This window comes from Ciona intestinalis, chromosome 12 (genome assembly GCF_000224145.3).
Source record: "Ciona intestinalis chromosome 12, KH, whole genome shotgun sequence".
Taxonomy (NCBI): domain Eukaryota; kingdom Metazoa; phylum Chordata; class Ascidiacea; order Phlebobranchia; family Cionidae; genus Ciona; species Ciona intestinalis.
The window spans coordinates 3,947,703-3,969,070 of record NC_020177.2 but is presented as its reverse complement, the minus strand read 5'-3'; the positions used below and the strand labels follow the sequence as shown (position 1 = coordinate 3,969,070).

The following is a 21,368-nucleotide window of genomic DNA, read 5'->3' as shown; positions in this document are numbered from 1 at the left end:
ACCGGTTAGAGTAAAGGAATGCGCGCCGTACACTGTTTGTTTATTCAAAATTCAAATCATAACAGATAAGCAATTACGGATCGCCAAGGCGAATACACGAACAAGCTGTTATACAAATATTAATAAAACTAACTGCTAATCACTTAAATATTGTCTAGGTATTTATATTTTCTAACTGTAAACATTTTTTATCTTGAAGAATCAAAGTTTAAACTACTGCGTAAACAAACAGAAAACTTTCGGGAGCGGCGTCTATAAATCTAGTGTTTTCGGTATATCTTGCCGAAACAACTTTTGGTCCCCACAAAGTATTTTAATATTATTTTAACGTAATGAACTGATTTGAGAATAAGATTTTGCTGCAGATATCTTCCTGCTGGGAGACATATATTGCACACATCGCATATTTATATTTTACATAGCTTTTTTTGATCTTGGTTCTAATAAATCTTTATTTTAACTTAGTACATACTGATCTGACCTAAAACATTGCATATTACACTATTAAACAAAAAACTTTAGACCTAAAATTAGATAACCTTGTTTTATACATGTGTTAGTGAAAACACAACAAATTATTCTAACTGCAAATTCTTAGTTTTCTATCAGAACCATCATGAATACATTTTTTAAACAGGTCACAATTGAAAGTAATTCAATTTATTTCGACACCGCTGCGTGGTACCGCGTTACTAGCACGAGAAGCAAAAAGAAAAAGCAAAAAAGGTGATTACGTCAGATAAATTTTCCCACTTTTGATCCGATGTCGTGGCAATGAGAGAACACACGGGGATATTTACATAGAATAACTTAGAAGACGATTGTACTAGGAAATAAAATCTGTACTCAAACTAATAGAGCTCAGTCTTCTCTCTGATGATGTCAGTAACTGTGACATCACAGGCAGCGAAAACGCTAAAAGTACGAAGACACAGAAAGGGAAAGAGAAGAAATTAAAATTCATTTCAAACAGAAGGTTTGGAAAGGTAAAACAATTCTTAAGAATCCTACACAATTAATATCAAGTACGGCAGTTCAATAACACGGGCCGCAATGAAGCGATATTGTGATTAGTTACAATATATATCAGAGGTTGATGTTACAATCAATCATGTTGCGAAACAGTACTGTAGCCTGTTACAGCTGCAGAATCATTGTGCTTAAATGTAATAAGGCAAACTGGAGTTTGGCTATACCAAGTGTAACAGCCACAATTTAACATATGTGTTGCCAGGAGATTTTTGCAAACTCTAGCACCAAGTTGTAGGAGCACCGAATCAGAAAGCGATTGGAAACACTGAGAGTTTAAACAGTCTTGGTTACCAGAACCACTTGAAGCCAGCTTAAACCAGTTTTGATTTCAAAAGAAGCAGATATTTACAATTCTCCTCTGCTGCGCATGGATCAGAGGCTCATGACATCATCAATTGGTGACCTCATTGTATGCGAGAGTTATCCATGATAGGACAGACAAAGCCTGGCATAAAATGCACTGGAGCAAGAACCCCATATGTTAATCACGAGAGGTCAAAGGTGTTACACCAGGAATTGGCTGCATTCCCGGAAAATATGTGACATCATGATGAAAACCATTCGGGGTGCAGTTCATATCAGTCGGGGTCTGGGTGGGGGTAAGTGAACCGTCCCGAGCGTCAGAACTTTGGAATTTGAGAGTTAAATCTTTAGCTACACAAGAATGGTCATACTGCTCACTATACATTGAATCAACTGCAGAACCTTCATTATTATTGTTATTATTATTATATGTTGAGTTCTGTCTGTATAGACTGTCACGAGAAGGCTGTTGGAAGGTGGACATGAGATTGGAAACAGCATTACTGGGAACTGTGGGTGGTAGCACGGGTTTGGGGGTGTTGGAGGATCGTTTAACTGAGTTAAACTTGCTAGATGGCTTGCGTCTTATAGTAGCGGTGCCTGGTGTGTTGATTTGAGTAGACACCACTGGAATTTAAAAGTTTAGGATTAGTATTGAACAGTGACAAAATATCTTAGAATTAAGAAATTGATACTATATCCCTTTTCTGTTTTATTTGACATTTTTACTAGTTCTGTGTAATTTTTTCAATGCTTTCTCAAAAAATTTTGTATTAAAGTCTATATGTGGTGTATTCTACTTTTTTGCTACATAATTACTTTTTATGACTGTATTTTATCCTTTTGAAAGCAAGTTGTACGTACTAGGTGAGGCTGGATAACCAGATGTGGAAGCAGGTCTTCTGTTGTGCGATGGAGCAGAACGACCGTTAGGTTGGTTGCTATGGTTATTATCCCGTAGTCTTGGAAGCGTGGACCAACGTTCGTAGTCGGGAATATTTCGTATTTGAGGATTGTTTGGTTCCTCACTATCTTCTAATCCTCCATAGTCAGTTTCTGTGGAAAAGGTGGGCATTTGAGTGATTTTAGTATGAAATATGGCAAATAATTAAAAAACGGCTGTATAGCACAGTGGGTATGAATGCAAGTTAAAGTATGTAAAAAAAAATTGGGAGAAACTGGAAAATCTTGGTTTTTAAAGGTGAAAAACTGACTAAATATTTTTAAGGTGAACAACTGTACAAATTTCTATGAGACTCCCTAAAATTAGCAGAATTTGGAAAGGATAGTAATAACAAAGTAAGAACTTACCATGTGAAGCGATTGTATCTTCCGAGCATGCAGGAGTCGTGTTCTGACTACTGTAGCCACTACTACTTGAATACTGTAAGCTCTGGTTGCTTGGTTTTCTACCAAGGGTCATGGTGCTGTAGAAATTGCTCGGCATTGGATTGGGGACATATCGGGGTTCTGGGGGGTCCATGGGTAAAGTTGCGTGATTTTCGGGGCAATCAGCGAGCACTGGAATAATTTATTCAAGTTTTATTTTTTTAGGTATTTAGGAAAGAATTAAGCTAAACAAAACATTTTCAATTTTCAGATTATTGAATTTAATTTTTTGTTTTTTTTTCCATCTTTTTTTGGATAGAATTACACACCTAAGAAGCATAGAACTTATTTAAAAAAAACTTACATTCTGGTGGAGGTGGGGGTAGTGCCTCCTCACAAAGTGGGGTCATGGTGGCTTCAAAACGGGGTGTGTCAGTTGTTGGGGGTGGGGGTAATGGAGGGTCACTTTCTTTCACAGTGGGGTACAAGGATGGGTCTTTTGGGGGTATAGGGGGTGACTTTAAACCATCAGAAAGTGGGGTAGGAGGGTTAGAACCGAAAAACCTGGGTTCTGAGTTCGCATGTAGAAGTGGGGGTGGTTGGGGGGCTGGGGGATTTCCTAAAGAGAGGCGATGGGATAGGATACTTGGCTTGGGTGAGATGGGGGGTGGACCGCTTGGTTTGCTTGGTAAAACACTGTGGGAACGTCTTGAATCCATCGGTAGTGTGTGAGTGGCATGTGATTGACTAACTAGATCGTATGGACCTGAAACGTAAAATATGTAGATTTTTATAAAGCAGTTTTAATATTCGGTACTAAAAGAATTAAACTATTTTTTCTGTATCTGGCACCGTGGCTTAGTGGGTAAGCACTGCATATTAACATAAGGATACCGGGCTCGATACCATCGCATTGCTGGTGTATGCGCGATGTGGCAAGATACTTAACACACATTGCTTTAACCCAGTGATCATTAATTTGGAGCAGCCTGGGTAACAAGGCCAATTTTGGTATAAATATTAGGTTCCTATGGTGACATGATATAGGACCTCATTCACATAGAATAGAATATGTGGTTTGTATGGTAGTTTTATAACAAGTTCTGGTACAATAATGTAAATTACTATATACACTTGTACCTGGTTTTGACCAATCCTTCCACGAGAATATCTGCTTATTTTGACCACCGGGTGTCAGTGGTCCATCAGTAATATGTCCAGAGTTTGGTCGTGATCTTATAATAGGGGAAACCCCGTCTTGAAGTGAGTCGGACCTCTGGACCTGAAATTGAAAATATTTTGATAATGAGCTGTTTTATGCACAGGGTTTTGAGCTGGGTTGGAGAAATATGACTTTGTGTTTAAGTTAAATGCAGAGGTTTCTAAATAAAGGGGGTTCACACTTTAAAATAGGTGTTATCGTAGAGCCAGGTGTCTATATAAACAAGGGAGTATAGAATAAGGTTCAACTATATAAATGTAACTGAACTTTAGCAATGTCACACCAGATTTTTTTCTTTTTGTCTAAATTAAAAAAACATTTAGACAATGTCACACCAGATTTTCTACACATAAAACAATATCCCACCTTGTCCATGTTTAAACCAATCGGAGGTTTAGTCGTAACGGGAGGTGAAGTTAGCCCACTAGATGGTGTGAGAGAGAGGGGAGCAGCCATGATGTTCCCGTTGCCGGCAGAAACGAAGCCGGAGTCATGAGAGGATACAGACGATAGACGAGCCACTGCAACACTAGAGGGAGCCGATTTGCACGATGTCGGGCTCCCGTGTCCGCCCGTGCTTCCACTTGGTGTACGACGGTGGTAACCCTGGGTGGAAAGCTTGTAAATATGTATATATAATATTATATATGGAAATCTAAAAAATGCACAAATAAGTCTTGTAAATTGCAATTTTTTTATAATGTTTTATATACGAAAATCTTAAAAATTTATGTAGAAATCTCAAATCTTGTAAATGTAAAATAAAATTTTGTTAACATATTCAAATCTTTTACATATGTGTATGACAGAAACAGCATACATGTACGCTTTTAAACAACATGAAAATTTAATGACATGCCAACATTATATTACCTGGTATCTATGGTGGTTGAATGATGAATTATGAGTAAGTGAACCACTGGATCTTGAATCCGAGCTATTGATACTGTTCAAGCTGGAAAAGTTTAAAATTTAAATATACATACAAAATACATTCTTTGTATTTTGATAAAGAACACTGGGTTGGAGCAATTGTTGTTAACTGTTTTGCGCAAGGACGCCGAAAATTGCAGCAGCATCAAGTCTCAAATCTAAAAACTCTGGGCTTGGGGAAGGTGCGCTAACCAGTTTGCGGCAGTGCTGACCTAAGTAATGAATTTGAAGGATTACCTGCACACGGAGGACTTCCTGCTATCGTTAGAACTTGGGGAGGCGGGAGGGGAGAGTCCGTGAGGAGTGAAAGATATTCCGTTTGTTAATCCACAATCCTGGAGGATAAGAAAAGACTTTTAGAAGATAAATAAGATGGTATTGTGGGTGTTTATGAAGGTTTCTAAATAATCACACACAAAGTTACATACATAGAAACCAGGCTTGAGGTATATGAAACAGACCATCTATATTATGTCGACTGTTGTCTGTTGTTGGCTTGTTGCCCTGCCACACCATTAAATATATCATTTCAGATATTCATTTAAGTACAATGTTATGAACTACATTTATCCTTTCAGACATTTATTATTTTATTACAATATTCAATAGAATGTCTTGATAAAAGTAACATACTGGTAGTGGGGAGGATGGGTGAGCTTGACTGTTCACCGCGATAAAGTCTTGTACAAGTTGGTCAGTTGATGTTGGGAGCTGTTTGGGGTTACGACACAAACGTGCAACATCAGATGTAAGTTCGTGAAGATTGCTCACTTCGTTTAACATTGAAACTTCCATGTCCTGTAGGGGTGGAAATGAGTTTGTGTGGGAAGGATTTGGTGCTACAAAAACGTTATGTTTTTGTTGGTGAGGTCCCACAGCGTAGAACACCATCCTAGGATTTAGGCCAGGATTGGCCCATTACTTTACAAAAACGTTATAGACAAAAACAGATTCCAAATCCCAACCAATTGAATGTTAAAAGATATATATTTCATCTAAATGGTAACATCAGTCTCTTATTTAGAACTTTTATATGGGTAGGTAGAATATGCGACAGTTTATAAAGTGGGTGAGTATTAGGTTGGGGAGTAAAAATCAGTGCAGGAACAGCGTAATTTGTAACTTTTTAATGCATAAGAAAAACCCGATTCACTTTACTGTTAATGGGATACAATAAAAAGGTAATTTATAGGAAATAGACTGAATGACCAATTGAATGTAATAAAAGTGTCTGTCCACTTTATAGTGCAGTTAATATAAGTGCTTAAATTAATTGGAACACCTTACTAACATATTGGGCCATATTTAGGGCAATAAAATTAACACCTATAGCTTAGAGAGAAAAATTTCCAATTCAAACTATGTCTGTAATAAAGCTATGACTAGACAAATCAAACAATGTCGTCAGTCGCCATACACGCTTGAGCACATACTTAATTTGTGCACAGTCGCCACTTTATTGCTGAGTTATGTACAGCATGTGCGGCAAAACAAACATGAGTTAGCGGTTTTAGTGATGTGTCATAAAAAAACTTTACTGCGTTATTGAATCATTTTGAATTCAACTAAAAAACAAAACTTATATAAAAAGAAATGCATTTAGTAAAAACAACATTCAAAACCATATGTATTTGGCCTTTAGTTTTGCTAGCCATAAATCTTTGATATTTGTCAAGTTGTTTTTGTGCATTCGAACACAGGCACACGAGTTTATGAGTCAGGTGTGTAATGTGTATAATGTATTGACTTTATACAAGCATATTTAACCTTCGTTTATTATGCAGAGCTAACATTGCGTGACAACGAAGGTTATTACTTCCATAGAAAACTATGGGGGGGTTGTTTATTGGCAGTGGGTATTTGGATATAATCCTAGCTAAGCTACTAAGGATAAAGTTTGTAAAAGTAATAACTAAATGCTAAGCTGTTTAGTAACCAAATGTTAAAAATGAGCACACAGCTAAGGGCTGGGGAATGAATTCATTCTCTTACTATAAATGCATTTGCGTCATTGCCATTTCGGCGAAGTGTTTATGCAACTGATTTTTAACATTTCTGAAAATTGAGTAAATCAGATTGAACTAATCATAGATAATATATGAGTGAACAGAACTACGAATCTACAAAACCGTATTCTGTCCACAATGTTATTTATCCTAAAACTTAAACGCATGAGTTGGTTTGATTGAAAAAGTAGAATAAGCAATGTTGTGCCACAAACAGTGAGAAATTCCGAAAGGCAAACACTACTGTGTAATCAGGTCTAATGAGCACACAGTGCAACCATGTAATGAAATAACTACTCATGATCAAAGCATGGGATGGGCAAACTTTTTGGCTCATACGATAAGGTTTTGATTTTAATTTGACAGGTGGGGTATGCAAGGCAAATGCTACTGGATAAATAGGAAACACAAGTATTATGAACTGAATAAAAACAATGTGCTGTAATTTGTAACAACGTCTGTATGAGTTAATAATATCTATTTTAGCATCTTTCTGACTCAATAGCATCTTCTATTTTTTAAATTTATTATATATTTTGTAGTGACATAAACTGTTCTATAGACACCAATTCATATTTAAAATCTTGTCCACTATTTTTGTTTAATTTTAAGCATAGATTTTATCACAAACCCACCAAAACAGGAGACAGGCAGTTTGCGAAGAGACAGATCCTTGTTCTCTCCTCCACCAGGAGGTTCCGCAACGCTGACTTCTCCGTCTCCTCCAATGAAGTGAAGCGATCGTTCACCTCATGCATGGCTGAGTTTAGTTGCTGGTGGAGATCTGGTTTACTACCTGCGTATACATGAGAGTTATTGTTAGAATGTTTACTTATACTGTAAGTTCTAATGTAACATATCCCACTTGAATCGGGACAGAAAACGGGACTTGGTCGGAACACTGGAGTCGGAACATGATAACGAGAACTTTACTACCGCGAGCACGTCACTTCCGGACGTACAAGGGTGTTGGGGTAATGGGCTAAGTCTGGCCTAAATCCCAGGTCCTCACAGACCTCACCCATACAGAATAGAATGTAACATATTCCACTTTGATCGTGAGCCATACGGGTATAGTACTGTGGGAAAAGATTGGATTTTGTTAGCACCTAAATCCCATATTTCCAGATCTTTCTAATAAACACATCTGGGTAGACCAACTTGGTATTTATAACTTGACACTGTAATATACGCTTGTTTACAAAAAAGCTACAAGCCAGTTTTAGTTTAAACATTTGATTATGAGTTAGCAAGCTCTTTCCACATCTTACCTTTTCGAACTTTTTTCTGTAGTCTTATAGTTTCACCGTTTCGTTTCTTTATATCATGCATTGCTTTCTTATAATCTGGGAAACAAGAATAAGTAAGCACCTCTGAGAAGTAACAGCAGTAACAGTAACACCATCATATTTTTGAGTTAATATGGCAAAACACCCAAAAGTCCATTGAAACAGTTAAAAGTTATACCAAAATTAAGTTAAGAAAGTTTCCAATTAATTTAAGTTTGTTTTGGAGCTGTAAAGGACTTTCTAATGCTAGTTAGATTTGTTAATTCACCTTTAGCGTGATCCTTTTCTAATTGGTTTGCCACCTTTTTCCATTCCTCCAGTCTTTCTTGGATCGGAACAACAAGATTGTCCAGTAGAGCACTGTTGATGTTTAATTACAATTATGACATCACAACAAGAATACAAAGCTAGGTAATAATACATCACAATGATGTTCAAAGTAGGAATAAAAAGATACCATTGTTAATTGTTAATACTATTAATTTACATGATGATACACAACAACCAGTTTATTTTAAAATTTTTATTGTTTGCTGTTTAGTATGAACATTCTTTTAACTGAAAAATCTCTTCTTGTAGTGTTGCAGCAAGATACTCACTTAGTAAACAGTTTCAATTTGTTTTCCATCATTTTCTGTCGCACACAGATTCTGGTGAGGGCACTTCCAATGTCCTTTGTCGAACCTGGGTTGAAAAACAAGTAATTGATATCTTGTACAGGTGGCATGGGACTGGATTCGCTACACAATTGGTGAACAACTACACTCAATTAGTAAACGGCTAAGCAATGGGACAGGCGACCTGTATTCTATATATAATGTATGTAACATAGATAAATCTTTATAAGAATATTTATGGTTAAATTTTCGGATAAACAGAAAGGACAAAGTAGGATAAAAAAATATAAAACAAGCTACATGTTTTCAAAACCAATTGGATATATTAAATTAAACCAGATGTTTCAGATTCATAGTGCGAAAATAAAATATTAACGTTTATAGTCACCGTCATACAACAAACACAGAGCGGCTGCTATACTGAGCAAAGTACATACATTTTAGTGGCCGTATATTTAGCATAAGGTCATGTACGTTATACACGCATCGGTAACCGGATTAATAGAGCCACGTTCGGGGAAAATCGGATTGAAAATCGCCTGCTGATATGTTATCCAGAAACCACTGACGGGCAATAAGCCATGCTTATACTGTGTATTGTTATGGTGCGGACATACGATGCTAAACAGACTGCTGTGTTGTGTCAAAACACTCCAAGTTCGCATCGATTAGCGGTCGCTTTGAGAAAGAGGTTACCGCTCGCACGACATAAGGTTAACTTTGCAACACGTATTATTGGGCGGGGAACTGAGTACATAACACATATAGTGTAAACCTGGCTAACCACGCGTTACTGTTGGAAAGTAGAACTGGAATATTGCCATGGTCCGCATTTTTAATGAAGCCACTTAAATCCAGGTGCTGTGTGCTAAATAAACTTAAATCGCGACAAACAACAATCAGTTGGACTTCGGTTGGACTTCAGTCGTGACCCGCATGCATGGATTGCAATCGCGTCTGTTATAATGACGTCACCATCCAAACAGCGCGCTCGTAGCGCTACCAGTGCTAACAACGATCGTGTGAAACTTGAGCCCGGTAAACGCGATATGCCGTTTCTATCCGCGCGAAAAGCTCCATCCGGATATTACAGTCCGCTTTCCCAGAGCGCGAGCCATTGCCACGTCATATGCGATATTTGTGGAGTACTTTAGAACAAGAGGGCGAAATAAAGTTCGAGTGTGTATGCTTCGAAAACCGCCGCCACAGCGCAAATTAGAACCGAATTCAAAGTTCAATATGATTTACATTTGTTATGGCGTGCTTTGTAATATGCAAAACACAACGAACATCCGGTGCTCGTATAACGAACTAGTCAACTAGTAGATTGCGAAACCAGCATTGTTTTATGTTGAATATACAAGTTTTCCCTTACAACAGCTCTTCTCCTAACTTTAAATCCAATTTAATTCCAACAACTGTTCAGAAAACAACAACAACAGCTTTGTAAAGCAAACATTCAATTGGTGAACTGTATGGGCATCGGGTCTTACATAACGTGGTATTGGTCCTTGTAAAACAATAGAGAATATACCTCGTAAACAAAAACAACAGAGGAAGCCAGAGTAGCTATGGGGGAAGCAATTAAATATTATCAGCGACCGCTTCCAGCAGGACGGTGTGACTTTTCAAGTGTTTTTGGTGGATTTTTGCCTTGGTTTGCCCTTTGAGCACATTCGTAAATATGGAAAGTAGCTATGTCCATTTTGTTATCGCTGGTTTGCTTACTTCGTTTGTACAGCTGAATAGGGAAAATAAATGAATTGGCCAAGCTGTAAAACCAGATCACTTTTTTGGTAAAACCAGATCCCATTTAGTCTGGAACAAAAGTGTGTTCATTATCAATGTTGTAGACGGGAACACTTCGAAGTCAGTCTGGCTATGATAAAGTCCGCAAGCCCCAACGAAAAATCTACAGCGCGACAAGGTACACGTCAATAGACTCTCGTATATTTGTCTTATACCATTTTTTTGCAAACCCGAAAACAGCCATGACATGGCCATTGAAATACAGCCCCTTTCCAGAATTATCTGAAGCGAGAAATTGCTATCATAAAGACACCGTAAATATGGCCTAGGTAATGTTGGGGTCCTAAGTAAGCCACACACATCCTTTGTGTGAGGGATTAATGTATTTATACGTGTGATGTGACGTCATGGGATGGGGAAAATTTACCGGGATCGGTGACGTCATGGAATTTATTTGGAATTTTTTCTTTGGGTAAAAAAAATAAGAAGAAAGAGGCTTCTTTTGCAATGAGGTTATTTTAAGAGATTTGAATTGAAAACAATGAATTCAAAATTTTACAGATATAATTAGAAAATTAGTATACACTTGAATTCGTTTTGACAGAGATGAACGTGGCAAATTATCCATGTTGTCGGGAGCTGCATTTGCAAACTGAAGTTCCGGTTGCTGTCTTACTTAACCGGCTGTTAAACTGGATGAACGCTATGCCATACTTGGGATGGACAATCCTGTTTATCCGGTAATAACTACGTGACAATAGCTGCTTTGTTACGTGGAAAACATGGCATTATCAGATTCGAGAACTCTTATCGACTTGAAAGAAGTAGCGAAAGAGATTTTTCTTCTTTTCCATGCGGGTTGTTTGTTTTAACGACAATTTGCAATTATTATTGTCTGTATTTAACCCAAATCGTGAGATACTATTCTATCACGGAGTCGAAATGATAATTGTTAAAACGAAACAGGCGTCTTGCATTTGTGACGTTATAAAGATGATTGTATCACGTGATAAAGTTCGAGATCTCTTGCGGCTACTAATGATATGAAAATCCATTTCTTAACGTGTTTGTGGTTTTAATTAGAAAGAGCAAAGGAGTGTTAACCATGGCGTTAAATGCTACCATTCCGATGCTAATTACACGGATTTAGAGAAGCTCTCAGCCGTTTTCCACTACTTAGAAAACACCCAGCACTCTCGTCCAGTAATGGGATGGTTTCGCTTTGTGGGAGATTATTAAACGGCAAATTAGCGGCGGACGTTGCAATTACTGGAGGACGAATCGTCAAAATCGGATCAATTTTCCTCGCAGATGAGCCGCTTCGAGGAAGCGTTGTTGTTGTTAAATTATCCGCCTGGAGCTCCCGGTAATTGAACGTCTTTTGGCCGGTTTCTCTGCCACAGAAGAGTGGGGTAGGAAACTGCCATGAAAGGCTCCGAAAACTCGCTTAGGGTATTTATCGTTGGCAATATAACAGCTTACAATTTTTCTGGTATGTCTTAATAGAACGACACCATTCACATCGGATTAGCGTATTTCTTTTCAAATGGAAAGAATGTCTTGGCCTCCAATGAACATGAAGACCCACACTGGTGGAAGGGGGTCCACTATGACAAACAACGCGACGCGCTGTCGCCGGTTTAACCCGACTGCGGTCTCATCAATGATCGACACTTTGTTACGTCACAAGTCTGGTGCAAAGACTACATTGTGACCTAACAATTGTTTTGTTTCTTTTCAAGTACAGTCGGTTTACAGTTTAGCGTCGTTTCGTAACAGATACACTATAAAGAGTTAACAAATGCCAGTGGCGTGCAGTCGATTTCCTGCACAATAATTGCCTATAACGTCATAATGATTGTTTGTGTGACTTTTTACGATCGAGATTTGCATAGTAAGCAAATGTGTTTCCTGAACTGGGTCATTGAAATCTGACTGTTACGAAATTGCTTGCATGTCATGTAGGAATACTGCATCGAAAACACAAATACCACGATGGCAAGTGCAAAACATGGTCTGTGACGTCACATACTCAAAGTCGGCGTTCGGGAAGCGGCAAATCTGTGGCGTAATAACGTCACGAGCGCGGCCGTTTCCGACCTAGCGGTTTGTGGATAAACAAATATTGGGAAATAACAACAAAAAAAATAATACCAGATTTAACTGTTTAAATAAAATTGAAATTTATCCAAATGGGGTTTAGATAACAGAGGCTTAATCTCAGTGAAAGGAACAAATAAAGAATTGTGACGTCATACACAAGACGAAACGGTGCTTCAGTCGTTGTTTTAGCCACAGGTGTATAAGGGGGAAACTGCGGTGCAAAAAGACAACATAGGGGTTTAGCGAGGACTAAACTATTTCGAGGTCACAGGTTTTCTAATACAACAAAATGGTAAGGCTTCGATTTGGGTGGTGGGAAATTTTATTGCAGTGTGCAATTGCGTGTGGAAATAATGACCTACTAAATATTGCGGTAGTAATGTTGCATTTTTTCTCGAATTGTTTTTTTAGGACATGTCAAGATAAGGAGATGATAAGAAGCGCACGACTGCAAATGCTAAGCAAAGGTTGCGGTGCTGCGTAAGTCGCATAGCGCAGCTTCTAACTAGCTAGGTATGCTGCAGGTGAACTACGCGCCGGAAACCGGTGGTAGTGCTCGCGACATCACAATGGAACGGCTGTGACGCAACAATGCGCATCCTAACTTTGTTACACGCTGGAAGCCTTGGACTTTCTATTAGCTTTCCTGCGCTTAGTTTTGAACAAATTTCGCGACAGCAGCAACGGCTCTGAAACCAAAACTTGTTCTTTTTTAGTGTTGCATACATTGGTTTTGAGTTAAAACTTCGTCATTTTTGTTGGCAAATCGTAATTATTGTTTAGAAAAATTATTTTTTGCAATGTTAGAGTGATTTCAAATGCAAAATCTGCATGGGAACATATTTTCACACCAGCACGGCTGCATCCGGGCGTTGGTAAGCCTGATGCAGCTGAACCGTGGTGAAAATAGGCGAGCTGTGATAGAAATAACTTCGCACGGTCTAGTGTCGCTGAAATCAGGCGAGTGAAGATTTCAACGCTTGTTTTACACTCTCACGGTCGGGAGGGGATCAGGTGGGTCAAAAAAGTAACCCAAAAATAAAGCTTTGACCCAAACCGCGGGTAGAACTTGCAGTTTTGCGTTTCGTCCCAAAACTAACCGAGATTTCTGCGGTTCAAAGCGCTAATTCAACAGGAATCCTAAATGTTGATGGAAAACGACACCCAATGGTAATGGCGCATGTAGTAAATATACACTAAAACTTTTATATAACACGGAACGTGGTTAAATATAGGGAGACCATGGGCAGGAGTCCGCATGCAGCAATGGAACCTTAATAACGTGGGAAAACATGACAACAACACAACAATGTACATTTCAGATACTCTTTCTAATATTCGCAACCAAATCAACCATACAGCATTACAATGTATAGGTCGCATAAGCTTATGTTGCCGCCGATGCCAGTTCAAAGGGCCAGTGGTGCGGATACACCACAAAAGTCGGTCTAATAATAGAACGTCAAGATAATAGGACATCGTAATCAACAGTCAACAAAAACTCTTCTCCGGTTACTTAGGCTTCGAGAATATGAGATACTGTTGCGTCATATAGCTGAATTATTGCGGCTCTTGGGAGCTGGGGGCAGAGGTTAAAAACGACACGTTGTAGCATATTAAGCGAAGAAGAGGCCGAATAAAGAAACAATAATAACGGCAACAACCGGTTGTTACATTAACTTGTCATATCCGCTCTTGAACGGAACAGTTAAACGATCACGAAATAGTTTTGTTGTTAATGTTACAATCATCGTAAAGTGTGAAGTGCAACAACGGGCGAAACTGTATAATGTATTCACAAGTGCACGCGAACTGCTTATGGATACAACAAACGTATTTACGATCGTCATAAAAATATCCTTGAGTATCTGTAAGATATATTAGATGATAAAAAAAGCTTTGAGGATCATTCGTTAAGCTGCACAATAAGTTTGCATTCCACGCAAATGGCGTGACAAGATACAACAAATGGGCTAAAATATTGGTAACGAACATCGTGAGGAGTTATATACGTTTGTTCGTCTATTGATTCATTTGACGTAAAGCTATCGACGTAATTTCGAATCTAGGTCACACGAAGATGTTCTTAATGTCCGACTATAGTAAATGATATTTTGTACTGGTATTGATACGTGGTATGTTCATGTTGTACAACAGAACTGTAATGTAAAAAATACAAAAAAAGAGATACAAAGATCCTACTTTTAGGCAAAGGTATGCAACATATTGCAAAAATATACACACACAAAAATAAAAGCAAGTGTATATAAAAGAACCTTAAATAAATATGACTGACATTTATTATTCAAGCACATTTTTGGTAACTTGAAGAACAACAGCTTAATTGCAGATTAGAAACCATAAATTCAAACATGTTGCAAAAGGTTTCAATACGTTGTCGCGTGTGTTATAACCATAAGGTAAGACAGGATTTATCTCTTTGAAGCAAAACAAACAAGGATATGATGTGGGTAACTAGAAACCAACGGAATGCGGAAACACAGAGAAACTTAGCATCTTTATTATTACAATGCAATATCATACTGTGTGAAGCCACAAATGCAATTTTGCGATGTTATTAAACAATTTTGTCATTGTTATACTGTGATGAAAGATTGATTGACAGGTCGCCACTGTAGTCGTAATTTCCCACGATCTTGTGACGTCACAAATGCGATCAGCGTCGTTCAAAGTTAACGACGCGATAATAGATTCAGTGAATGACAGATTACAATGGAATGAGCATTGGAAAAGTACATGGCATCATTATGAGTGGCATGAATTAAAACTGGAGTTAGGGTCCCAAAACTCCCTTAAACGCTATATTCATGGGACCCATTTATTTGGACGTGAGTAACAGCATCATATTCTCGGAAATCAAATTTAGAAAGGGTGTGTTGGGTTTTATTGGGTTTGATATTAATATGGTAAAAGGGTGGGACTTGGGGTAGAATTACACGCGAAGGGGGCCAGTAAGAAGGACGTTTAGATTTGATCATTTGAGAAAAGCTATTTAAAATTGCAGGTGGTGAACGTGAGAAGTTTACTTTTAGCTACATGATGAATAGATCAATTAACGATCCACAAATATAAGCTGATGTTGGTTATCGAATGTTGGTAACTTAACATTTGAACCACGACAAGGTGTAAGTTAGGTGTGTGTAGAGCTGTGCACAGGCACGCAAGCGACCACTTTAGGCGTTTGGACTTAAGTGGGTACTCAAAGCCACGATAATACCTCTCGGTCCAAGCGGCCTTGGGTAAAATCGGCGTTTATTTGGAAGTAATAGGTTGCTTTGAAGCGCAACAGAGCTCATTGTGACGCAGCATTGGATTGTTGGTGCGTGGCAAAGCGTACGGGGAATCTACACGCTTGGTAGCTTCAACCGTAAACGCGCCGGGGACAACAAAGAGAGTTTGCCCGCTTGAATAAACTTTGGTTTGCCTCAACAAAAATGCAAGGGAAGATTAAAATAGAGGCCTCTGCATTTGCCAAGCTGGTTCTTCAACTTAAAACAAAAGCGTTGACAAAACATCAAAATAAAGAAGCGTTGAATACCCGTCATTTTTTGCGCGAAGATTGATAATTTTGGAACAAAACAAGAGTTTTAAGCAAATATTGTAAATTTGTAACTCTGTTTAAAAATGAGATTATATTCCACAATCAGATTATATATCAAGTACCCAGAACTCTAAAACTTTTATTGGCCAATCACCCAAGAGTCTTAACTATATACGTAGGAAGCAATGATCATCCGAGTCGACAGTGTGGAAAATAGAAGATTAGGTAAAATCGAACTCCCAACTATCTAGCTACGTCAACGCCCGGTCCCCAGAGGCCACACCTCGCCACTTAAGCCGAACATTGGTCTGAAATCTACGAATCAATACTTAAAACGCACTGCTGGTGGACAATGGGCAGCGTTTATGCAGCGAACATTTGTGTAGATGCAGTAAAAGTTATATGTACGTGTAAGTAGACGTCAAACAGTATGAAAGGGCACCGTTCGTCGAAGAAAAAGAAGATTTTCGACGAATATTTCAAACAAAACATGAACATTTTTGGTTTCCTGCAAGCCATCACTGATACCACGTAATAAGTTTAACTGGTAACTGACCTCTTCCATTTATTTTAATTGCAGAGTGACAAGGATGAAAAACAGGACTTTAAAAGTTGTTAAGACTACCTCACATACATTGCTTAACAACTCACTTTTAGAGGTGTATTTTAGTGATGAAAACTTTTGTTGTCTTACATAGTTACGGATTTCTGTTATTTTTTTGCTACTTTGTTTATTAGTGGGTTGTAAGTCTCACTTGGGCCTGCGCGGCGGAAGCTTTAAGAGGATTGAATAGGGAAGCGTGTGCACGGGGTAGGGTCGGCACGCGACAGCTGCGTTCGAGGCAGTCGAAACAGATGCGCTGCCTTTGTGTAATGTCTCCCGTGGATTGGAGCTGCAGTATTAGCAATTGGACGATACGTCGTTTTTGATTGGACTGCGACGCATCTGCAGTTTCCGAGCTACGTTTGGGTAAATTATTTTAACTATCTAAATTATTTTAACTATCTCAGAACGATTTTGACAACAAATTGGACAGCCACAAGTAGGGTTTTGACGAATTAAACTGCTCCAAACCAACCAAATCCGGTTCGAACCCAAAACTTCAAAGAAACAGCTGTAATATTGCACATAAATAATAAGTTACAAGCCCACATCCTCGTATATTTGGTTATTGAACAGTATCAACCAGTCGCCCATTGTGTATCAATGACCGTGAGTGAAAATATGACAACACCTTTCTGAGCGGTGATGATATGAAGTGTAAATCTCAAGGCGTTAGGATTCACACTGTTTATATGCGATGCAATCATCGCCTTCATAAACCGCTGTGACGTTTGCAAAAGCTTAGGCACGTGTAATAAGAGACAAAAATGACAGGCTAATAATCAATAATGTAAAATAAAAAAAAAATGCACAAAGGAATATAAATCCCTTTCAAAGTATCGTGAGACTTTTCCAAGTCAAAAAAAATACAAACACCTTTTTGATAAGCTGAAAACTGACACGTGGACGACACAAAATTACGAAAAAATCCTCAAATTAGAATTATTCCATCGCCCACAGCCGTATTTTATGTACTAGTCATGGACGATAAATCATCCAGACATAAAAAAAACGATGAATAAAAAAGCACGCCCACGGTGTAAGAGACGGAATTTGCGGGTTACCTGAAAAGATTTCGTTAGACAACATGCACCTTTGGTTTGACATATGATATATGACTCACTCTGGCCACCATTATTTTCTCTTTATCTGAAAACGCATCGCCTCGCTAAAGTTTGTCAGGGTTTTTCAATATTCGACATTCTTAAGAAATTAGTGATGTAATAAGGGCGGGTGACGTAATGTAAAACATATACAGAGAAAATGAAATTTTGTTATTGCGCATATCATAAACGTGAGGATGAATAGACAACGTCAACATTCATATCGAAATCCGTAGGTATTCGTTAGCACATGATGACGATGTAAATTAAACCATTTAAGGAAAGATTCGTCGGCTTTAGCATTTTTCAAACTACTTATTTCGTAACACAGCCGCGGGCGCGGTACGAAGTTACACGTTACAGAAAGAATCTTGCCGAAATCCGACACCGAACACTCAATAGAAGACCTCGGTAATAAGGGCTTGATATAGGATTTCCAAGCCATTGCGTGTTTAAACGAGCGCTAGTTTTGCTGGCGGCAACGTGCCCGAGCTTCAGGCCGGCTAAAAGGGAAGGCAAATTCCGGGGTCTTAACACGCAAGCTTACATAAGCGATTGCGTAAGCTCTCAGGGGCGTACAATACACTAGTCGTTGATTGCGTGGTTTAAACCTTCCACCGCCTTTTGAATTATACATGGGAAGGTATCGTTCTTTTCTACTGGGTAATTCTCCATACTCCGTTAAACTAACACGAAAAATAAACGGGTATTACTGAAAACACTCATGACATACACGATATAAACGTGTAGTTTATTAACTTGGGAAATTGAACCGGATAGATGGCGGTTGGTCATGGCTTGAGGTTCACTGTCAGAAATAATGAGCTTATGTTGTTGGAGTCGCCCGAGTGACGCTGACAGGCCGCGTCTTAAGCGTAACGTAAACAAACAAAGACGACTGGAGCCGATTTCCGTCTTTTGAACAACTACTAGAAACATGAACAACACGCGCGTCGGTATCATGACGACCCAGAGCAACGATCAAATGAAGTATCACTCCATTATAAAGCGAGGCGTAATCCGCGGCCGATGACAATGTGCTCTTGTCACGTCATAAAGAGTTATGGGCGATCGGCAGCCAATCAAATTCATGTTGAGAGACGGTGGCAAACAACGTCTGTCGTCCAACGGTTATTACGATTCATATTTCTGTATATTTTGCTCGGCTCGCTCACAAAACAAACGGAAGCGACGCCAGACAGATATACGACAATCAATTGTGTTACATGAATACCATTAATACGCCAATGGTATTTCTCGAACCACAAAACAATACTAAACCTTGGAGTTGAAAAATACATAACAGTCTATAAAACATAAAAAACTTTGTACTGATTTTTAATGGGCTATAAACTGTAAAAAACGAACTTGCATAAGGGTTTAAGTTTTTTTTCGTAAATCCACTAAACAGTGTTAGAAACATGTTGTTTAAACAAGAGTTACGGGATTTTGAGTTAGTCAGCCCCTTGTTGGGAATGCTATTCAGTCTCCTACTTAGACAATGGTGCTTAAGTCACTTGGGCTGAGTGGTGTGAATAATAATTGTACTTTGTGTGTGTGGGAACATGGGGTTGCTAACTGTAGATTAGGATGTTGTTGTGCCAACAATAGGTTAGATTTATAACGTTTCTATACATCAATCATACATGGCGATGGCTCATAATTTATTACAGTAGACCATGTTCTATAATATAAACCAGAACCATGGTTATTTACCCAAGCATGTAATAAACACCTTAAAATATTAAAAAATTATCATAATTATATATGTGACCCTAGTCAAGCCCATTTATCAGACTTAAGAAACACTAATTTTTAAACACGAATATAATATAAATATATAAACTTATGCTTGCCACACCACATAGTTGTGACAACTCTGCCTGGTGTCAACAAGGATCTAGGCTAAACACACCATGTGTGTAGTGTGTCTGATTTACAGCATTCGAAAGACAGCTGTTATCAAGTACGTGATAATATGACCACTGGTGCATTGGTAAGTATAGTTCAGACGTGTTTACCAATATTTTGTAACAGGCATTTTAAATTCTTTATTCAAACACCATAAATCAGTCGAACACAATACATTACTGATTACTTATTATAGAACAGAAGTATTTTCATGACGTACTCTGACAATACAGAAACCTCGTATCATATAACACACAAAAACACTTTTGGTTCTGTCACCAGCACAAGACAAATTCACAAGACAATATTTAAACAAATATGCATGCATGACTGCAAATAAAGTAATAAAACAAAATCAGATTATTATTTCTCACCTTTTGTATTTGTCGTAAAATCTGCGATTTTTTGAATCGATTCCAGAAAAGAAGACATGGCTACTGTAGTTGCTCTACAAGAGTTGAACATTGTTATTAGTTTTTCCAGACAAAGAAAAAGTAAAATATTGTAAATAATTTAAACTTACTTTAACAGGTTATGTAATTTCGTGCCTTTGTTTACGAAATCTTCCCAAGCTGGGGAACTCCCCTGAAAACATATGGTTATTGGCTATTGCATCACAAACAAAGGATAAACACCACTGATTATCACATCACAAACTATAATGCAATTTTAATCAAATTATGATTAAACGGGTGCGGGATATAAATCAATAAATGTCACTTATTTATCTAACCTTGTGGTGGGACAACGTCAAATGCTAGGTAATAACATGGGTGTCTAATTCAAACACCTTATGCGTGCCATACAATAAATGTAACTTTGTGGGTTTGGGTGATTAATTATGTTGTTTTCTTTTTTGTTTGTTGGCAGTCAGGTTGAACTATTAGAGTCACCTAGGTTGATGCCTAAGTGTCTCCCCATGAACACATACACAGATACAACCACAATGGTGGCGATATGTTCCAATTAAGATGTAACTCATTATCTATTGTGAAAACTATTCAGAAACAGTCACACAAATAAGTTTAAAACAGCAAGCCTTAAAAACCTTTAGATCAGTGACAATTGCTTGAAACAAAGTTCCCAAGAGTGTACACTCTTTTTCAATATCCATTTTGAAGTAATTGAAGTAATTTCCACTTAAATCCTTCACAGATATTTTTGATAATCCAAATGTATTTCTTCTTTGATTGAGAATTCTCTTTGATTGTCTTTGTTTTGTTGTTAGGCAATGAGAATGAGAATTAAAATCTTACTAACACGCATTTTCAATTGTTAATTGTTTTGTTAAAATATAAAACCAACAGCCTATTGGACCTGAAAATTAAACAGAGGTGTTTAGAAACAAATATGCAATAACGTAGTAGCCTCACGCTATAACCAACTTTACACTAAAAGCATTTATAAATAGGTACCTTTAAACATTGAAGTATGTCTATAGTCTCAAACCTAAAAACAAGATTTTAAAAACGACTCTTATTAAGAACAGCTAGCTGATCTATTGAAACTACTAATCGTCATAGCCTATACTTTATTCTGCATTTTTGTATATGGATTACCCATCCAGTTTATTTTATAGGAGACAGTTGCACAAATCTTGTGCGT

General features: G+C 38.0%; 1 protein-coding gene and 1 non-coding gene across 2 annotated transcripts; both read right to left on the bottom strand.

The window, feature by feature from the left end:
* Positions 1 to 644: 644 nt before the first annotated feature.
* Positions 645 to 21,082, bottom strand: LOC100187412 (metastasis suppressor protein 1). Its single transcript, XM_002128060.5, has 16 exons — positions 20,812 to 21,082; positions 20,287 to 20,348; positions 20,138 to 20,211; positions 8,714 to 8,798; positions 8,383 to 8,474; positions 8,097 to 8,171; positions 7,461 to 7,621; positions 5,453 to 5,617; positions 5,057 to 5,154; positions 4,760 to 4,841; positions 4,253 to 4,492; positions 3,805 to 3,946; positions 3,029 to 3,430; positions 2,647 to 2,856; positions 2,200 to 2,391; positions 645 to 1,962 (listed from the first exon to the last, which is right to left on the bottom strand). The coding sequence occupies exons 1-16, from the start codon at positions 20,875 to 20,877 to the stop codon at positions 1,514 to 1,516; spliced, it is 2,595 nt and encodes an 864-aa protein (XP_002128096.1). The 5' UTR covers positions 20,878 to 21,082; the 3' UTR covers positions 645 to 1,513.
* On the bottom strand, positions 13,433 to 13,483 carry mir4197 (microRNA 4197). Its single transcript, NR_034594.1, has one exon. It is a non-coding gene; the product is annotated as a microRNA 4197 (primary transcript).
* Positions 21,083 to 21,368: the final 286 nt, after the last annotated feature.

Coding starts and splice junctions, on each gene's coding strand:
- LOC100187412 (XM_002128060.5), bottom strand. CDS start 20,877: ATGGATATTGAAAAAGAGTGTACACTCTTGGGAACTTTGTTTCAAGCA. Junction 20,349..20,811: donor CAATTGTCACTGATCTAAAG/GTTTTTAAGGCT, acceptor ATATGTTTTCAG/GGGAGTTCCCCAGCTTGGGA. Junction 4,493..4,759: donor TCAACCACCATAGATACCAG/GTAATATAATGT, acceptor CTTTCCACCCAG/GGTTACCACCGTCGTACACC.